The sequence below is a fragment of the Nycticebus coucang genome, chromosome 8 (assembly GCF_027406575.1).
Source record: "Nycticebus coucang isolate mNycCou1 chromosome 8, mNycCou1.pri, whole genome shotgun sequence".
NCBI classification, from domain to species: domain Eukaryota; kingdom Metazoa; phylum Chordata; class Mammalia; order Primates; family Lorisidae; genus Nycticebus; species Nycticebus coucang.
Window position 1 is genome coordinate 81,878,959 of NC_069787.1, and position 17,849 is coordinate 81,896,807.

The 17,849-nt window shown below is 38.9% G+C and overlaps 1 protein-coding gene across 25 annotated transcripts in view; it reads right to left on the reverse strand.

Annotated features, from left to right (window-relative positions):
* Positions 1–17,849, reverse strand: part of LRRFIP2 (LRR binding FLII interacting protein 2) — a 160,985-nt gene that overhangs the window by 108,398 nt on the left and 34,738 nt on the right. For all 25 annotated transcript variants that reach the window (XM_053600290.1, XM_053600286.1, XM_053600285.1 and 22 more), the window contains one exon: positions 16,429–16,571. In XM_053600290.1, the coding sequence (XP_053456265.1) occupies positions 16,429–16,518 (90 nt within the window). In that variant the 5' untranslated portion in view covers positions 16,519–16,571. The remainder of the gene's footprint in view (positions 1–16,428; positions 16,572–17,849) is intronic.

Sequence of the window (17,849 nt, forward strand, 5' to 3'; positions counted from 1 at the left end):
GTAGCCCACGAAACAAAATCCCAAAACCAGAAATGTTGGCGTGGATGTGGAGGAAAGGGCACACTTCTACACTGCTGGTAGGAATGCCCACTAATACGTTCCTTCTGGAAGGATGTTTGCAGAATACTTAGAGACCTAAAAATAGATCTGTCATTCGATCCTATAATTCCTTTACTAGGTTTCTACTCAGAAGACCAAAAGTCACAATATAACAAAGACATCTGTACCAGAATGTTTATTGCAGCTCAATTCATAATTGCTAAGTCATGGAAGAAGCCCAAGTGCCCATCGACCCACGAATGGACTAGCAAATTGTGGTACATGTATACCATGGAATACTATGCAGCCTTAAAGAAAGATGGAGACTTTACCTCTTTCATGTTTACATGGATGGAGCTGGAACACATTCTTCTTAGCAAAGTATCTCAGGAATGGAAGAAAAAATATCCAATGTACTCAGCCCTACTATGAAGCTAAATTATAGCTTTCACATAAAGGCTATAACCCAACTATAGCACAAGACTATGGGGAAAGGGCCAAGGAAGGGGAAGGGAGGGGGGAGTTTTTGGTGGAGGGAGGGTAATGGGTGTGGCCACATCTATGGTGCATCTTAGAATGGGTACAGGCGATTGCACTAATGTACACAGCTATGATTTAACAATAAAAAAAACCAAAAACAAAGAAAAAGAATTTAAAATAAAAATTGTATAGAATAGGGCGGTGCCTGTGGCTCAGTGAGTAGGGCGCCGGCCCCATATGCCGAGGGTGGCGGGTTCAAACCCAGCCCTGGCCAAACTGCAACAAAAAAATAGCCGGGCGTTGTGGCGGGCGCCTGTAGTCCCAGCTGCTCGGGAGGCTGAGTCAAGAGAATCGCGTAAGCCCAAGAGTTAGAGGTTGCTGTGAGCCGTGTGACGCCACGGCACTCTACCTGAGGGCAGTACAGTGAGACTCTGTCTCTACTAAAAAAAAAAAAAAAAATTGTATAGAATAAAAAAAGATATATATGTATATATATCTGACATACGTATCGTATATATATATATACACACATATATATATACGTATATACCAGATATATACATATATGTGTGTATATATATATCTTCTAATTATCTCTCTTGTGAAAATCTTAGAATGATGGACTCAAACTTTTAAAAAATAAATATGCCTGGCTTGGTTGGTGCCCATAGCACAGTGCCAGCCACATACACTGAGGGTGGCAGGTTTGAACCCGGCCCGGGCCAGCTAAAAAAACAATGACAACTGCAACAAAAAATAGCTGAGCACCATGGCGAGTGCCTGTAGTCCCAGCTACTTGGGAGGCTAAGGCAAGAGAATCGCTTAATCACAGGTTGCTGTGAGCTGTGACGCCACCAGCTACTTGGGAGGCTAAGGCAAGAGAATCGCTTAATCACAGGTTGCTGTGAGCTGTGACGCCACAGAACTCTACCAAGGGCAACATAGTGAGACTCTTGTCTCAAAAAAAAAAAAAGTACCTTCCCTCCCACTCCTAGATATATAGATATAGATATAGATATACATATACATATACATACATATAAATACACACACTCTCTGATACTATAAATTAAGGTAAATATATTTAACATATTGCAGCTAATGAATCACAAGTAAATATTTTCTCAGGATGTATATGCTCTTAAGTATACAGGAGTAGGAGTCTCCCCTTATTCAAGGGAGATAAGCTTGAAGCAACCCAGCAGAGGTCTGAAACTGCAGATGGTACCAAACCCTACTGCCATCAATCAGAACACGTTTCTGCTCATATCTTCAATAGACAAATGTAATGTTTCCATCGTAACCAAGCATTTATCACATACACATTGTGGCTGTAGCATTTGCAGTTAGAGATGTGACAGCAAAACTACCACAAATTTCTTTCCTTCTTCTCAATTTCACAGATAGAAGATTCATTCTTACTACAGATCTTAGCAACTTCAGTGTATGATTTTTTTCTTTCCCTATGAAGTTCAGAACTTTCACCTTTCATGTAAAGAAAGCACTTTATGGTTACTTTTTGACATCTCCAAATTGCCAGCATCACTCTTGCTCTTTGGAGCCATTATTAAATAAAATAAGGGTTACTTGTACACAAGTACTGCAATACCAATGCAGTCAGTTTGATTAGAGTCTACTCCTAAGAGACTAACCTTTGGGTAGCATGCACAAGATTAATATCTTGTACACTATACAAAAGGATAATTCATTTCTCTGGTGTGCTGGGACATAGCAAGTAGCAAGATTTCATCAAGCTACTCAGGACAGTGCACAATTTAGAATTTACGAATTGTTTATTTCTGGAGTTTTCCATTTAATATTTGCAAATTATAGCTGACCATGAGTAACTGAAACCTCAGAAAGTATAACCAGGGAAGGGGAAACTAACCAGGGAAATAAGGGTAAACTAACTGCACAATGAACCACACAGGCTTTTAAAAACGAAAGGGGTGTATCTTTCTCAATAGTGTGTCATTAATAACTGTGCTATTGTTTTTAAATAAACAGGAAGGTATTTCCAAGAAATATAATATAAATAGTCTTCACTATCAATGGAAAAGGTTTTTCTGCAAATCTCTTCAGCTCAGCACTTTTTTCTTTATTCTAGTTCTCATTTGTTTAGTACTTCCCTCTTCATGTGCCAATGTTTTCATGACAGAAGGCCTTTTAAGGTCTAAAGAAGACATTCTCCAAGACACTGACAGACTTACTTCCAGTGGCTTAGCACCCTTCCTTCTTACTTCCTCTTTGGCCCCACTGGGAAGAGCTGGCCCTCCTGTCGTTAAGGTCAAACCTCCCAAACTCACACACAGACTCACATACACTCCCTTCCCTGTTATTTGAGGACTTTATCTGATCTCTTTCAGGTCTCCACTCTCTATTGGTTCTTTCTCCTCATAATAAATAGGTTCAAAGTCTTTCCCATCTTCAAAAGCAAACAAACAAAAACTCCAACCCTGCTTCAATTCTACTTTATCTTCTCTGCATAGCTAAGTTTTTCACACCTCCCTCTTCACTTCTTACTCTCTTCAAATGACTGCAATCAGGCTTCTGCCCAAATCACCTTACTGAAATTGCTCATACAAAGGTCACTTAATAACTTCTAACTACCAAACCCAATAAACAATTTTCTATTCTTATCTTATCAGTCTTTTCTGGACTTCAAACATTACTAACCATTCATTCCTTCTTAAAATTCTCATCTTTTGGTTTTCTGCAACACTCTCCCGATTTTCCCCTTTATTCTCTGACCTCTCTTCCTCATAAAACTTCATAAGCATGTTTTTCTCTGCTAGTACCTTATTAACATAAACAACCCTTCCGGATTTGATCTTTTGCTCCTTTCCTGCTTATGTTCTCTTCTGAATCAAAACATCCCTCTGCATTCCCATTGTCACTGCTTGAATTCAGGGTCTTATTATTGCTCACCAAGATGACTACCCAACTTCTTAGCCATTTTCTGTCTTCTACCAATCACTCTCCACACGATAGCTAAAATAATCATACTGTGATTGTTAACTGGAAACCTCATCAGCTCAGCTCTAAAGATTTCCCTTCACTGGTTCCCCACAGCTTTCCAAATCAAATTTATTTATTTATTTTTTGAGACAGAGCCTCAAGCTGTTGCCCTGGGTAGAGTGCAGTGGCATCATAGCTCACAGCAACCTCCAACTCCTGCAATTAAGCGATTCTCTTGCCTCAGCCTGCCAAGTAGCTGGGACCACAGGTGCCCGCCACAACGCCCAGCTATTTTTTGGTTGTAGTTGTCATTATTGTTTGGCAGGCCAGGCTGGATATAAACCCACCACCTCTGGTGTATGTGGCTGGCACCTTAGCCGCTTGAGCTATAGGCGCTGAGCCTCCAAATCAAACTTAAACTCCTCTACTTCCTCTCCAACATCATCTCCTCCAATCCCCAGCTCCTCTCCAGTCATTCTGAGAGTTCACATATGGTTCTAGCTGTTTCACACTCCTGTGTCTACAGAGCACTTAGAAAGCAATATACTAGCCCAGAACAGGCACAATGGCTCATACCTATAATCCTAGCACTCTGGAAGGCCGAGGCAGGTGGATTGCTTGAGCTTAGGAGACTGAGACCAGCCTGAGCAAAAGCGAGACTCCATCTCTACTAAAAATAGAAAACTAGTCAGGTGTGGTGGCACTTAACTGTAGACCCAGCTACTTGGGAGGCTGAGACAAGAGGATTGCTTGAGCCAGCGGTTCTCGACCTGTGGGTCGCGACCCACAGGAACTTTATTAAAGGGCCGCGGCATTGGGAAGGTTAAGAACCACTGGTTTGAGCCCAGGAGTTTGTGGTTGGAGTGAGCTATGAAGATGCCATCATGACAGAGTGAGACTTTCAAAAAAAAAAGGCAATGTATAAAAACATATAAAATAAGATTATTTATAAAGATATTATCATAGCTTTCAAAAGGTGGACAAGAAGGATACTTTCTGATTTTATTACACTGGTTCCTTATAAGGAAGGGTGGGGGAAAGGATAGGCCTCAGGAGTAAAACGAAGAGCCTTAAGCCCAGTTTGTCTTCTTTGTCCCTACCCTCCTTCCTTCCTTTCCTTTCTGTTAAAATGATCCGAAACAACTGTGACACAATATTGACATCTGTTAATGTTGTGTGTAACACTCGTGGGTACTTAATAAAACCTTTCTGCATTTAATAATTTTTCAAAAACAGTAACATGAAAACACACACTCAAGTGTCTTTAAAATAACAGAATCCTCTAGCTTTAAAACTTTTTGTCCTACAGTGATCATGTAATACTTTTAAAAGGACAAACTTAAAATTCCTAATTTGACAGAAATCCATTGAGCTACACCAACAAAGTCTGAAATTGCCATCCTGCATATGTATCCATAATATAAAATCTATGCAACTGGCATGGAAAAAGACAAATGAGGTATAATATGAGTATTTGCAGACCATTTTTTAATTTCAAGAAATCTGAAATATAAAAGTATAGAAAGTGAAAGATTCAAAGAAAATGACTAACTCAGGTAGCTAGGACTCAGAGTTTACTGTGTCTAATTTTATTTATTCTTCCATGACATTTGTGCCAAAAGAACACTGAAAGACAAATTAAGGGACATAATATTTATTGTGCTGCCATGGTTTCCAAATTAACAAATAAAAATTATTACTCTATTTCCTAGCAACTTCACTTTAGTACAAAATCTTGGATTCCATTTTTCTTAATAAGACCTTTCACTGAAATTACGTTTATCTACTTTTTTTTAAGCTTTTGGTAACTGAGGACAAATATTTAAATTTTTCTAAGCATAAACATCAATATGCACTGCATAAAACGTGGAAATTTTAAACTCATCTTTTTCTGATATCAAACAACTATATCTTCCACTTATTCAGAGACCTTTTGACAGAAAAAAAACTATTCTTTTGTAATGAGACAGCCTATCTAAGTAAGGTTAAGGACTTTATTCCTGAGGTGTGAATATAACCTAATAAATACTAGGTTTTTTTATAAGGAAGGGTGGGGGAAAGGATAGGCCTCAGGAGTAAAAGTAAAATTTTGGATCTGCAAAGACATATCTAACCAAAGGGGGAAATGTGAATCATTCTAGTAAAAATACTTTTGACAGGCCAGTGGGTATTGCTGGTAATATTTTCACATTTGGGTTAATGATATCATGCTACCTTAATTTTTTTCCTCCAAATCCCAGTATATAAGTCACAGGAATGGCAAAGATTATGACAGTGAAAGTTATACCAAATATTTTTCAATCACACTAAGAAAAAGCTAAGTTTTAGGGCTCAATAATCCTTCCCTAATTCCAGTTAGGGGAACAAACCAAGGGACATTTAGATACTGAGAGTAACGCTGGCCATCACAGAAACAGCAAGCCAGGCTATGCATGTGTACAGGGTAAATGCAAAACGGGTGCTACCCTAATTACATTCCCCACTTTCTTTTGCCTTGGTTCTGCTGGCTAAATGGAAAAAAAAAAGCATGGACAAAGGTCTGCACTCAAAGGGATTTGGATGATTGATGCCACTTGAATGAATCCTGAGTGACTGAAACCACAACTTAGATTAGTTCTTTCAAAGGATTTGTCTAATAAAAACAATCATTACAAAGGAGGAGATTTTCAATTTCTTTAACTGGGTATAAATGGAAAGAAAAAATATTTGCTTTTCATAATTGAAAAAATAACTCACATTTTATAATCTTTTATTATTTTTTGTACCACCCCTGAGAACACTAAAATAAGAGTAATTCTGTCTCCCGTGGAATTATTTTTTCAGACAAATCCAATTTGCACAATCTGAACCAAACACATAAGATAATCAAAAAGAGTGTCAGAATTAAGAAAGTCTCTAGACATGATCTTGAAATCCTGGGGCACTTCAGGGCTCAATCCAAGGAGGATCATCTTCATCTCTACACTTTCTCCTTAAATTATCTCATCCATATTCATAACTTCAATTACTGTCTACCTGTGCTCACAAGTCTCAAATGTTTATCTACAACCCACATTTCTCCTTTGAGTTCTTAATCTACATTCCCAAAACTATCTCTTCAAAATCTCCACTTAGATGTCTCACAGGCACCTTAAATACGACACATGCTAATATAAATTCATGGTCCTTCCCTACCACCCATTCACATGCACAAGCTAAAACTCCCTTCTCTGTCAGTGAACCACAGCCACTCACTAACCATCTACTTCTTCCATTTCCATTCATCTCACCATCTCCACTGTCATCATTCTTAGCCAGACCACCACCATCTCTGCAAGTCTCATCTCCTTGCATCCAAAAATCACTCTTTGATATAATCTCCGACCTAAAGTCAGCTTTTTAAAGCACTAATCTGATCGGATCTTACCCCTAGCCCCTAGCCTTTTAAAGTACTAATCTGTGTCATACCCCTACACAAAACCCTCCAATATTTTCCCCTTGCTTTTAGGACACAGACCAAAATCCTAAATAAGGTATCTAAGAATCTCTCTATATCAGAGTTCTCAATCTCATCTCTACTGACATTTGGGGCCAGATAATTTTTACTGTGGAGGCCATACTGCAGAATGTCAGCAGCACTCCTGATCTCTACCCACAAGTGCTAGTAGCACCTCCTCCACCCCAGCCTCCAACCTCCCGCATTATGAAACGTCTCCTTACACTGTCAAATGTCCCCTTGGGGACAAAATCGCTCCTTTGGTTGATTAGTATTGGCCTGTATAACCTAGTTCCTGACTAACATTCTGGTTATTCCCCTCTGTTCTAATTTATTGGTACAGTGGTATTATGGGAATTACCATAGTTAAGAGTACAGGAACCTAAGTACAAATCTCAGCTCTACCCCTTCCTAAGTAGGAGAATCATTGGCAAGTTACTTCATTTCTCCATGCCTTGGTTTCATCATCAATAAGATGAAAATAACAAAAGACTACATTGGAGGGTTGTTCTGAGGATTAAATTCATCCAAAGTACTTAAAACACAGTAAGAACTCAATAAATGTTAGCTGCTGTTGTTATTCCTTAAATTCGCCATACTCCTTCAACCTCAAGAGTTTGTCACATGTTCTTCTATCTGATTGGAAAGCTCTTTCCCACATCTGACAACTCCCTTTCCCTTAAGTAATTCCACTCATACTTCAAAACTTAGCTGAAAGGGCATTTCCTCAAGGAAACCTTCCCAAAGCCCCCAATCATTAAGTCCCATGTCACACACTCTTGAATAAAACCATTTACTATTCACTCAAAGCAGTTAACACAGCTATAAATATATTACTATTTTCTTCAATTCTGAAATTACCAGTGATCATGACATACACAGGCAATTATAGTTTTCTTTTTTTTTTTGCAGAGAGACAGAGTCTCACTTTACGGCCCTCGGTAGAGTGCCGTGGCCTCACACAGCTCACGGCAACCTCCAACTCCTAGGCTTAAGCGATTCTCTTGCCTCAGCCTCCCGAGTAGCTGGGACTACAGGCGCCCGCCACAACGCCCGGCTATTTTTTGGTTGCAGTTTGGCCGGGGCCGGGTTTGAACCCGCCACCCTCGGTATATGGGGCCGGCGCCTACCGACTGAGCCACAGGCGCCGCCCGGCAATTATAGTTTTCAAGACAAAAAGTAATTACCACATCAAATATATTTGAAAATTGAGGAACTAGTCAACTGTGTAATTATTTGTTTAGTGTCTATTTCCCCCCCTAGAATATAAGCTCCATAAAGGCAATGACCATGTTAATCTTGTCTACTTCAGAGTATGTATAAATAAAAAGTCTCATATACATACATATATAGGAATATTATTATATACAAAAGAATTAAGTTATTTAGGAGGGAAAAAGGAATGAAGTTCTGGTACCTGCTATAACATGATAAATCTTAAAAACATTATATGAAACAAGCACACGCAAAAGGGCAAATACTGCCTAATTCCATTTATATGAAATATCTACTTAGGCAAATTCAGGGACATAAAGTAGTTAGAGGTTACCAGAGGCTGAAAGAGCAGATGATGGGGGATTACTGCTTGAAAGTTACAGAGTTTCTGTCTGGGGTAATAAAAGATTTTGAAAATTGACAGTGGTGATTGTTGTGTGACATTGTAAATATAATTAATGCCACTGAATTATACATTTAAAAAGAAATCCAAATGTTCCAACAGCCACAAATGTTTAACAGCCATGGAGCTTCCTTTCTTCTTTACTATTACAAATAGGTTTACACACCAAATATTGTTCACATATTAATTCTGCTCAACATAACAAAATCTATGGATTTTTTTTTACTAGACTCCAATTCTTATACAAGGCAATCACTTTCTAAGTCTGATGTTCATTCTGTAGATTTAAGAGAACTGTGCATATAAGCATCAATTTTTTAGGTGGGAGAGGGATCTTGGACCTTGAAAGAAATCACAGAATTTTAGAACCAGAGGAATCTCAGATCATCAGGTCCAAAAATAAGCAGCATTCTGATGACTTCCATTTGAAGAAATGTGATAAAACATGTTTTCTTCATAATTTCAATTCTAAAACATAGAAAGTAGTAATACCTAGGCTTCAGTGAAACCTTAAAACAACTGTTGCAAACCATGAAGCTTCAATTTTTTCTAAAAGAAACATTCACTGTAGCACTCACCCAAAAGACTGCGGCAAGATGCTGGCTTTCACTGTATTTCCTCTTTTTCCTTTTGAGAGGCTAACTAAGGCCTCCAATTTGATATACCAGATATCTGCTCACAAATAATTTTCATTAAAAGTCAACTCTGTTTGGGCCAGGCACAATAACTCACAACTGCAATCCTAGCACTCTGGGAGTGCTGAGGCAGGTGTATTGCTTGAGCTCAGGAGTTCAAGACCAGTCTGAGCAAGAGCAAGTCCCCATCTCTGCTAAAAAATAGAAAAACTAGCCAGACATTGTGGCAGGCACTTGTAATCCCAGCTAGTTCTAACTGGAGATTGAGGCAAGAGTATTGTTTGAGCCTAGGAGTTTGAGGTTGCTGTGAGCTGTGACACCATCGGACTCGAGCCTAGACAACAGAGTGAAACTCTTGTCTTTAAAAAAAAAAAAAATGTTAACTCTCCAATTGCATTTCCCATAAACCTGTGAAATAAACAATCAAAGCCAAACATCCATGAAAGGTATGCATTCCAGTTGGTCTTCTGACACCCTATGGGAGTTACTGGTGACCCCTTCCAACAACTCCTTTTTGAGCTCTTCAAGAGCTGTAAACAGCCCCAAGGTCCCAAAGCAAAATATCAACATGCCTATTACAGACATGACAAGACTTCTAAATCCACCCACATTCCTGCCTTCACGCAACAGTCCTCAAACATTTCAACATCTTTTTAAAATGCAGTCAGGTTTTGCAAGATGAAAAAGCAGGCTGGAGATGGGCGGTGGTGGTAGTTGCACAACAGTGTAAAAGTACTTCATGTCACAGAACAGTATACTTAATGGTTAACACAGTAAATTTTATATTATGTGCATTTTACTATAATTTTTTAAGTGCACTCAGCTTCACATTTTAGCGTGTGCATATTATTCAGTTTGTGGAATTTATTTATGCCCTTTGTTTCTTATTTACTTTAGTTCTTTGCTTTCTGGCCAACTGAGAAGCATGGAAACCAGAACAAACATTAAGCAAGGAGAAAAAAGAGGTTTATTGTCTTTATGACATTCCCTGTCCACATCCAAAAAAAAAAAAAAATTTTTTTTAATAAGGAAAGATAAACTACTAAAATTTCACTTACAAATATATTAAGCTATTTGTCATTTTTATTGGCGTAGGCATTTTGTTAGCTTTTGTTTCTAACCTTAAGTCACTGTTTTTTGGTGAAAAGGATGATACCACTGGCCTGAGAGGGCTCACACCTGCAATCCTAGCACTCTGAGAGGCCAAGGCAGGAGGATCACTTGAGCTCAGGAGTTGGAAAGCAGGCTGAACAAGAAGAGTTAAGACCCTGTCTCTACTAAAAATAGAAAACTAGCTGAGCCTTGTGGCAAGCAACTGTAGTCCCATGTACTCAGGAGGCTGAGGCAGAATTGCTTTAACCTAGGAGTTTGAGGTTGCTGTGAGCTAGGTATTGAGACCATGGCACTCTAGTCTAGGCAACAGTGAGATACTTTCTCAAACAAATAAATAAACAATTAAAAAAAAAGAAAGACATTATCCCACTGGAGAAAATAAGGATTAGGGATTTTTGTAAATGCCAACCATCTAGTGTATGATGAATGGCTATGAAAACTTTATAGGAAAGAGAAAGAATCAAAAGGAATACATAAAACAATCATTAACACTGCTAAACATATTTCCACTGAAGTGTTAAAACTACTGTATCACACATTATGTATTCACACAAATAAAATCTTAAATCTTAAGAAAACTGGCCCTTCCATGTTTTAGCTTAAATTTGAGCCCTGACTCTGTTAAAGTTGGCATATGCATAATCAGACCTCTGAAGACAAAAATAACAACTAGAAATAATGGCTTTTTATATTCATTTATTGTAAAAAACTTTAAAGTTTTTTTTTTTTTTTTTTTTGGTTTTGTTTTATTTTTGAGACAGAGTCTCACTCTCTCAGCAAGGCAAGAGTGCAGGGGTGTGATCATAGCTCCCAGCAATCTTAAACTCCTGGGCTCAAGCGATTCTAATTGCCTCAGCCTCCCCATTAGCCAGGACTACAGTAGTCTACCTCAAGGCCTGGCGCATTTTTCTATTTTTAGTAGAGACAGGATCTTGCTCTTGCTCAGGCTAGTCTTGAATTCCTGAGCTCAAGCGATCCTCCTGCCTCGGCCTCCCAGAATACTAGGATTATAGGCTTGAGCACTGCATGTGGCCTATAAAAACTTTTCTTATAAGTTCTAATAGAATAACTGGATTAAACTCAGGTATTTCATAGCAAGATAATAAAATATAGAGAAAAATACCTGTAAGTATTTAAAAACTGACCATTCAGGATAGGATCATCTGTGTATTTTGGTTCGTGATTTCCAAATCTGACTGCCCATCAGAATCCCATAGGAAGGAGTGTAAAAGAGTGTGAGTGTGTATTTGTTCAGTGTGTACATAAATGCAGAATCTGAGCTTAACTCCCATGGATTCAGATTTGGGATATGACTTGGGAATTGCATATGGATAAAGCTCCCTAGGAGATTCTGATGATTGGTCATGTTTTAGAACATCTACTTTAATAAACTTCTTTTACGAAAAGAGACCATTGGGGGCGGTGCCTGTGGCTCAGTGAGTAGGGCGCCGGCCCCATATGCCGAGGGTGGCGGGTTCAAACCCAGCCCCGGCCAAACTGCAACAAAAAAATAGCCGGGTGTTGTGGCGGGCGCCTGTAGTCCCAGCTGCTCGGGAGGCTGAGGCAGGAGAATCACATAAGCCCAAGAGCTGGAGGTTGCTGTGAGCCGTGTGACGCCACGGCACTCTACCGAGGGCAGTAAAGTAAGACTCTGTCTCTACAAAAAAAAAAAAAAGAGACCATTGGCCAGACACCCTAGCTTCTGCCTAGAATCCTAGCTCTCTGGGAGGCTGAGGTGCTTGAGCTCAGGAGTTCAAGACCAGCCTAAACACAGGGAAACCCATCCTCCCACACACACATACCCCTTCTATTAAAAATGGAAAAACTAGCCAGGTGTTGTAGTAGGAACCTATAATCCCAACTACTTGAGAGGCTGAGGCAAGACGATCTCTTGAGCACAGGAATTTGAGGTTGCTGTGAGTTATGACACCATGGCACTCTAGCCTGGGGCAGCAAAGTTTCAAAAAAATAAAAATTAAAAAAAAAAAAAAACCATGAAAAGAGGCTATTCCCTTCCTACCAATCCTCTATTCTCATGTTCTACTTTTTCTACATTTCTACTTTTTAATAAGCAACAAAATAGCCTGCTGCAAAGCCTAACACTGTGCTATGGTTCACTTGCATTATCTCCTTTAATTATCACAACAGCCCTATGAGGCAGGAGGACAATATTACTCCCATTTTACAGATGAGGAAACTGCTAGGGAAGTTATTTAACAAAATTATTCAACTAACAACTAGTAAAACAAGAATTCAAAGTTATGCTTTTAAATATCTTCCCTGGAAGCAGTATAACAATGGCTAAATTGGAGCCCTGGTTCTGGTAACTTTTAGGCAGTTATCTCTCAGCTTCATCTGTTCTCAGCTGTAAATAAGGCTAATAACAATACCTATCCTACCTAGCTTAAGATTTTTATGAGACTAAAGATGTCAAATCACTTTCAAAGTCATGAAAAGTTACTGAAAAACAAGTTATTAATAAGATAAGTAAAAAATATTGATTCAGAAACAATGTAAGTGGTCAAATTCACAGACCCTAGATCAGCGGTTCTGAACCTATGGATCGCAACCCCTTTGTAACAATGAAAATACATCACGGCATTAGGAAGGTTGAAAACCACTGCTCTAGATCCAGACTTCACATGCTTGAATCTAAATTCTACTATTTCCTAGCCAGGTAATCCTGGGGAAGGTTAACCATTTTATGCAATGATTTTCTCATATGTAAAATGGAGATGACAGTAAAACCAATCTCAGAATTTTATGAAGATTAAATTAATTGATGCATCTAAAAGATGCTTAGAACAGTGTTTCTCAAACAGTAAGCCATTGACAAGCATTAGGTGTCAGAATCCTACCCAATTTTTTAAAGGAAGCATCACATGAAGAAAAATTTTTAAAAGCCAGGCACAATTAAGTAGCTAACCCCTGTAATCCCAGCTACTGGGAAGGCTGACATAGCAGGACTGCTTGAGCCCTAGAGTTTTGGGCTATAACAAGCTATGTCCATCAAGTGTCAACACTAAATTCAGCATAAAGACACTGACCTTCCAAGAGCAGGGAACCACCAAATTGCTTAAGTAGGAGTGAATTGTCTCAGTTTGGAAATGAAGCAGGTCAAAACTCCCATGCTGACCAGTAGTAGGCTCGTGTCTGTGAATAGCTACTGCAGTCCAGCCTGAACAACACAATGAGAGCCCATCTCTCTCTTTTTTTTTTTTAGATGTTAGTATCTCCATTTTATTAATTAAAAAACTAATTTCAGATGAGTTAAGTGATTTCTCAAGGTCACATAGCTAATGGCAAAGGCAGGTTTAGAACATAAGTCTAATTCCCAAGCTGTGTGTGTGGTGGGTTTTTCTATTTGTTTCATTTTGTTTTTTTTGTGACAACTTTGCTCCATTGCCTGGGCTAGAGTGCCATGGCAACCTCATACTCCTAGGCTCAAGCGATCTTCCTACCTCAGCCTCCAAGTAACTGAGACTACAGACACTCACCACGACACCCAGGTAGTTTTTCTAATTTTACTAGAGACAGGATCTCAAGAGCCCATCTCTCTAAAAAAAAAAAGTACTTAGTAACAATACAAAAGGAACCTATCAGAGGCCAACATAGTGGCTCACGTCTATAATCCTAGCACTTTGGGAAGCCAAGGTGGGAGGGCTGTTTGCCGCCAGGAGTTCAAGACCATCCTGACCAAGAGCAAGATCCAGTCTCTACAAAAAACAGAAAAATTAGCCAGGTGTGGTGGCACACAGCTGTAGGCCCAGCCACTCGGGAGGCTGAGGCAGGTGGATCACTTGAGCCCAGGAGTTTCAGGTTGTAGAGAACTATGATCACGCCCTTGCACTCTAGCCTGGGTGACACAGCAAGACCTTGTCTCAAAAAAACAAAAAACAACAACAAAGGAGCCTAAAAGGTACTGACATTTCCTTCCCTTATAGAAATCTGTGTAAAATCCTCTAATTTGGAAGTGAACTTTTTCAGCAGTTTTAATTTTCAACTAAAACTGTGTGGCTTCCAAAATGCTTCATTTAGGCAAACACTTAAGATGAATGAAAAGTAATATCTATTTTTTTCATTTTTAAGTATCTTCTATATCTTTTAATCTAAAAACATCCTATTGATTTTTAAAGTAATTTTTTAAAGCAATATCACAATTTTGTTGTAAGATTTTTTTTTTTTTTGAGGGAGGGGAGACAGAGTCTCACTCTGTTGCCCTGGCATAGAGCCATGGCATCATAGCTCACAGCAACCTCAAACTTTTGGGTTCAAGAGGTCCTCTTATCTCAGCCTCCCAAATAGATGGGACTATGGGATTATTACTAGCCTGGCTAGTTTTTCTATTTTTAGTAGATACGGGGTCTTGCTCTTGCTCAGGCTGGTCGCAAACTCCTGAGCCCAAGCAATCCATCCACCTCGGCCTCCCAGAGTGCTCAGGATGTTGTAAGTTGTTTTTTTTTTTTTTTTTGAGAGGGACTCTTACTACGTCACCCTCCATAGATTGCCATGGCGTCACAGCTCACAGCAACCTCAAACTCCTGGGCTCAAGCAATTCTCCTGCCTCAGCCTCCCAAGTAGCTGGGACTACAGGTGCCTGCCACAGTGCCCGGCCATTTTTTGTTGCAGCTGTTGCTGTTGTTCAGCTGACCTGGGCTGGGCTTGAATCTGCCACCCTTGTTGTATGTGGCCGGCGCCAGAACAACTGTGCTACAGATGCCAAGCCAGATGTTGTAAGTTTTTAGATAACAACTTTTCTTTGCTTTAAATATTCTTCCATGGAGTTTTATTTTTAATCTAAAAGTTAACCAAATAGCTTTGAAAAGCTATCAAAAGAAGATGTGTAAATATGTCAAAAGGAAACAATACCAGTCCTAAATGACTTCTTTACTAAGAAAAGCAAAAAGGAAGTGATAAGGGAATATAATTTAATGATGCTCTAAGCAATTCTTGTACCTGAATATAATTTAATGATGCTCTAAGATTAGTTTTATAGTCAGTCCACAGCTACAGAGTCTGAAACAAAGTTGGCATTTCCACTAAGAAATTCTAGCTGAGCCTCATCTTAAATTTTCCAATATATAACAGGAAATATTGCCAATGATTCAATAGGCCACACCCCTTTCCTTTTTTTCCCCTGAGTTGTCAATAAACTGAAACAAAAATGCCCCAGAAGCTCTGTTACTAGCTAAAAGAATTAAACATAAAAATTTCACTGCAATGTTTCAGAAAACAATTAAGCCACTGAACCTCAGGACACCAAATAAGAATTGTTTCTGTCAACATTAATATAGCACCTCCTGAAACATGTTAACATACTGCCCAACAGGCATTTCTATAATATAGTTATTTTACCTCAACATTCTAATTACCCTAAGTTTAAGTTCTGAAGATTATTAAATAATTATAAATCCCAATACATTAGAAATACCTGGAACTAAAATAACTCACAAAAAGACAATGAAAAATTAATGTTAGATGAGTTGGATATTGTGAAATCGATTATATGAATTGGAATACCTTACCATATCCAATTAAATTATAGTCTAGACAGGGAGGAGAGGAAGTGCTTGGGACAACAGTGCCTGCCCAGGGATTACTTCCCAAGCCAGGTGCTGAAATGACCTGCTGTTATCTTTAAGACCAAATTTACCTAGTAGTTGCAGAAATGAACTGCAGTAACCCTAAGACTAGTTTTACCTACTGCTGTCACTCACTAATCAGATCATGCCATGCCATGCCCTGAAAACTTCATGAGTACCATGGAGTTCCCTTCAAAACAATGTGTAACATTTTTTTTCTAATAAACCCCCCCAGTTTTTCTTTGGACATATCAAAGACCACTCTAGTCTGTGTGCATGCAATTACAATTCTCTTGTCCCAAATAAAATGTTTCGGTTAGGGATTCATCTCTATATTTTATTTCACTTGATAATATTCAAGTGCTTTTTATAGTAACAGTATTTTAGAGGCCAGCCATAACATCTTGCTCATAATAAACATTCTGAAACTAGCACAATGCATTAATACCTGTACCTCTGTCATATTAGCACTTTTATAAGGCTCTTATCCACACAATCCATTGTTGAGAGGGCGTTTACCAGACATACCTCTCTGGCAATGTTACTCAAAGCCTCATCTTCTGCAGAAAATCGGTCTTTCACAGGTGTTCTTTTTCTTCCAGAACCAGGAGTCCCCATCTTGTGTTCTTAATAGTCTTTTAACTCTGAAAGTGATTTCACTGTATTTTGGCCTAAAATAAACAAAAATAGAATGATTTAGGATGTTTCCCCTTGTGTGGTTTTAATGCTTACATAAATATATATATATATCGTCACAGTAGAACCCTCCACAGTTGACTACCTCCCTACATTGACCATCTTAAGCTGACCTAATTTTCATAGACCAGATATGCACCACACGAACGGATCAGTACAATAGGCCTAGTTCCTTATATTGACCACCTCCATATATTGACCAGTTTGTTATAGTCCCTTGGGTGGGCAACTTTCAGAGATTCTACTACATATTTCTCCTTAGAGAAACTAATCACCAAATGCTTTTGCCCATTACCAAACTAGTCCAGTATACTTTGGAATAGTTAAATTTATATTAGTTGCTAAACCTAACTCTTTTTACTATGCTACCCACAGCAACCTGTGAGAGTGTTATATTAGCCTCCGCTTAAGCGCTTAAGCCCAAGAGTTGGAGGTTGCTGTGAGTTGTGTTGCCACTACGCTCTACTGAGGGTGACAAAATAATACTCTATCTCAAGAAAGAAAGAAAGAAGAGAGAGAGAGAGAGAGAGAGAGAGAGAGAGAGAGAGAAAGAAAGAAAGAAAGAAAGAAAGAAAGAAAGAAAGAAAGAAAGAAAGAAAGAAAGAAAGAAAGAAAGAAAGAAAGAAAGACAGAGAGAGAGAGAGAAAGAGAGAAAGAAGAGAATGAGTGAGAAGAGAAAAGGAAGGAGAGGAAGGGAAAGAGAAGAAAGGAGGGAAAAGAGAAAAGGGAGGGTAGTGGAAGGAGGAGAAAAGAGGGGAAAAGAGGGGAGAAACTCATCTGCCAGGCTTAAATAGTAAGGAAGATTAAGACCACCTAACCCAGTGGTTCTCAACCTTCCTAATGCCGTTGACCCTTTAATACAGTTCCTCATGTTGTGGTGACCCCCAACCATGAAATTATTTTCGTTGCTACTCCCTAACTGTAATTTTGCTACTGTTATGAATTGTAATGTAAACATCTGATATGCAGGATGTATTTAGGCGACCCGTTAAAGGGTCATTCAACCTCCAAAGAGGTCGCGACCCACCACTTGAGAACCACTGACATAACTTCATACACATGGAATTTGAGATTAAAGATTTCCCATGAGTGAATGCACGTGAAAGTGCATGACCTCCCTATCTTCTATACACATTGCTGAGAAGTATAGCTCAGGTAGCTAAATAGCAGTAACTTAAAAAAAAAATTTCCTGGTTTTAACAAAATAAACTGGCAAAATTTCTTTGTAGTGTTAGTCACAAAGGAATTCTCAA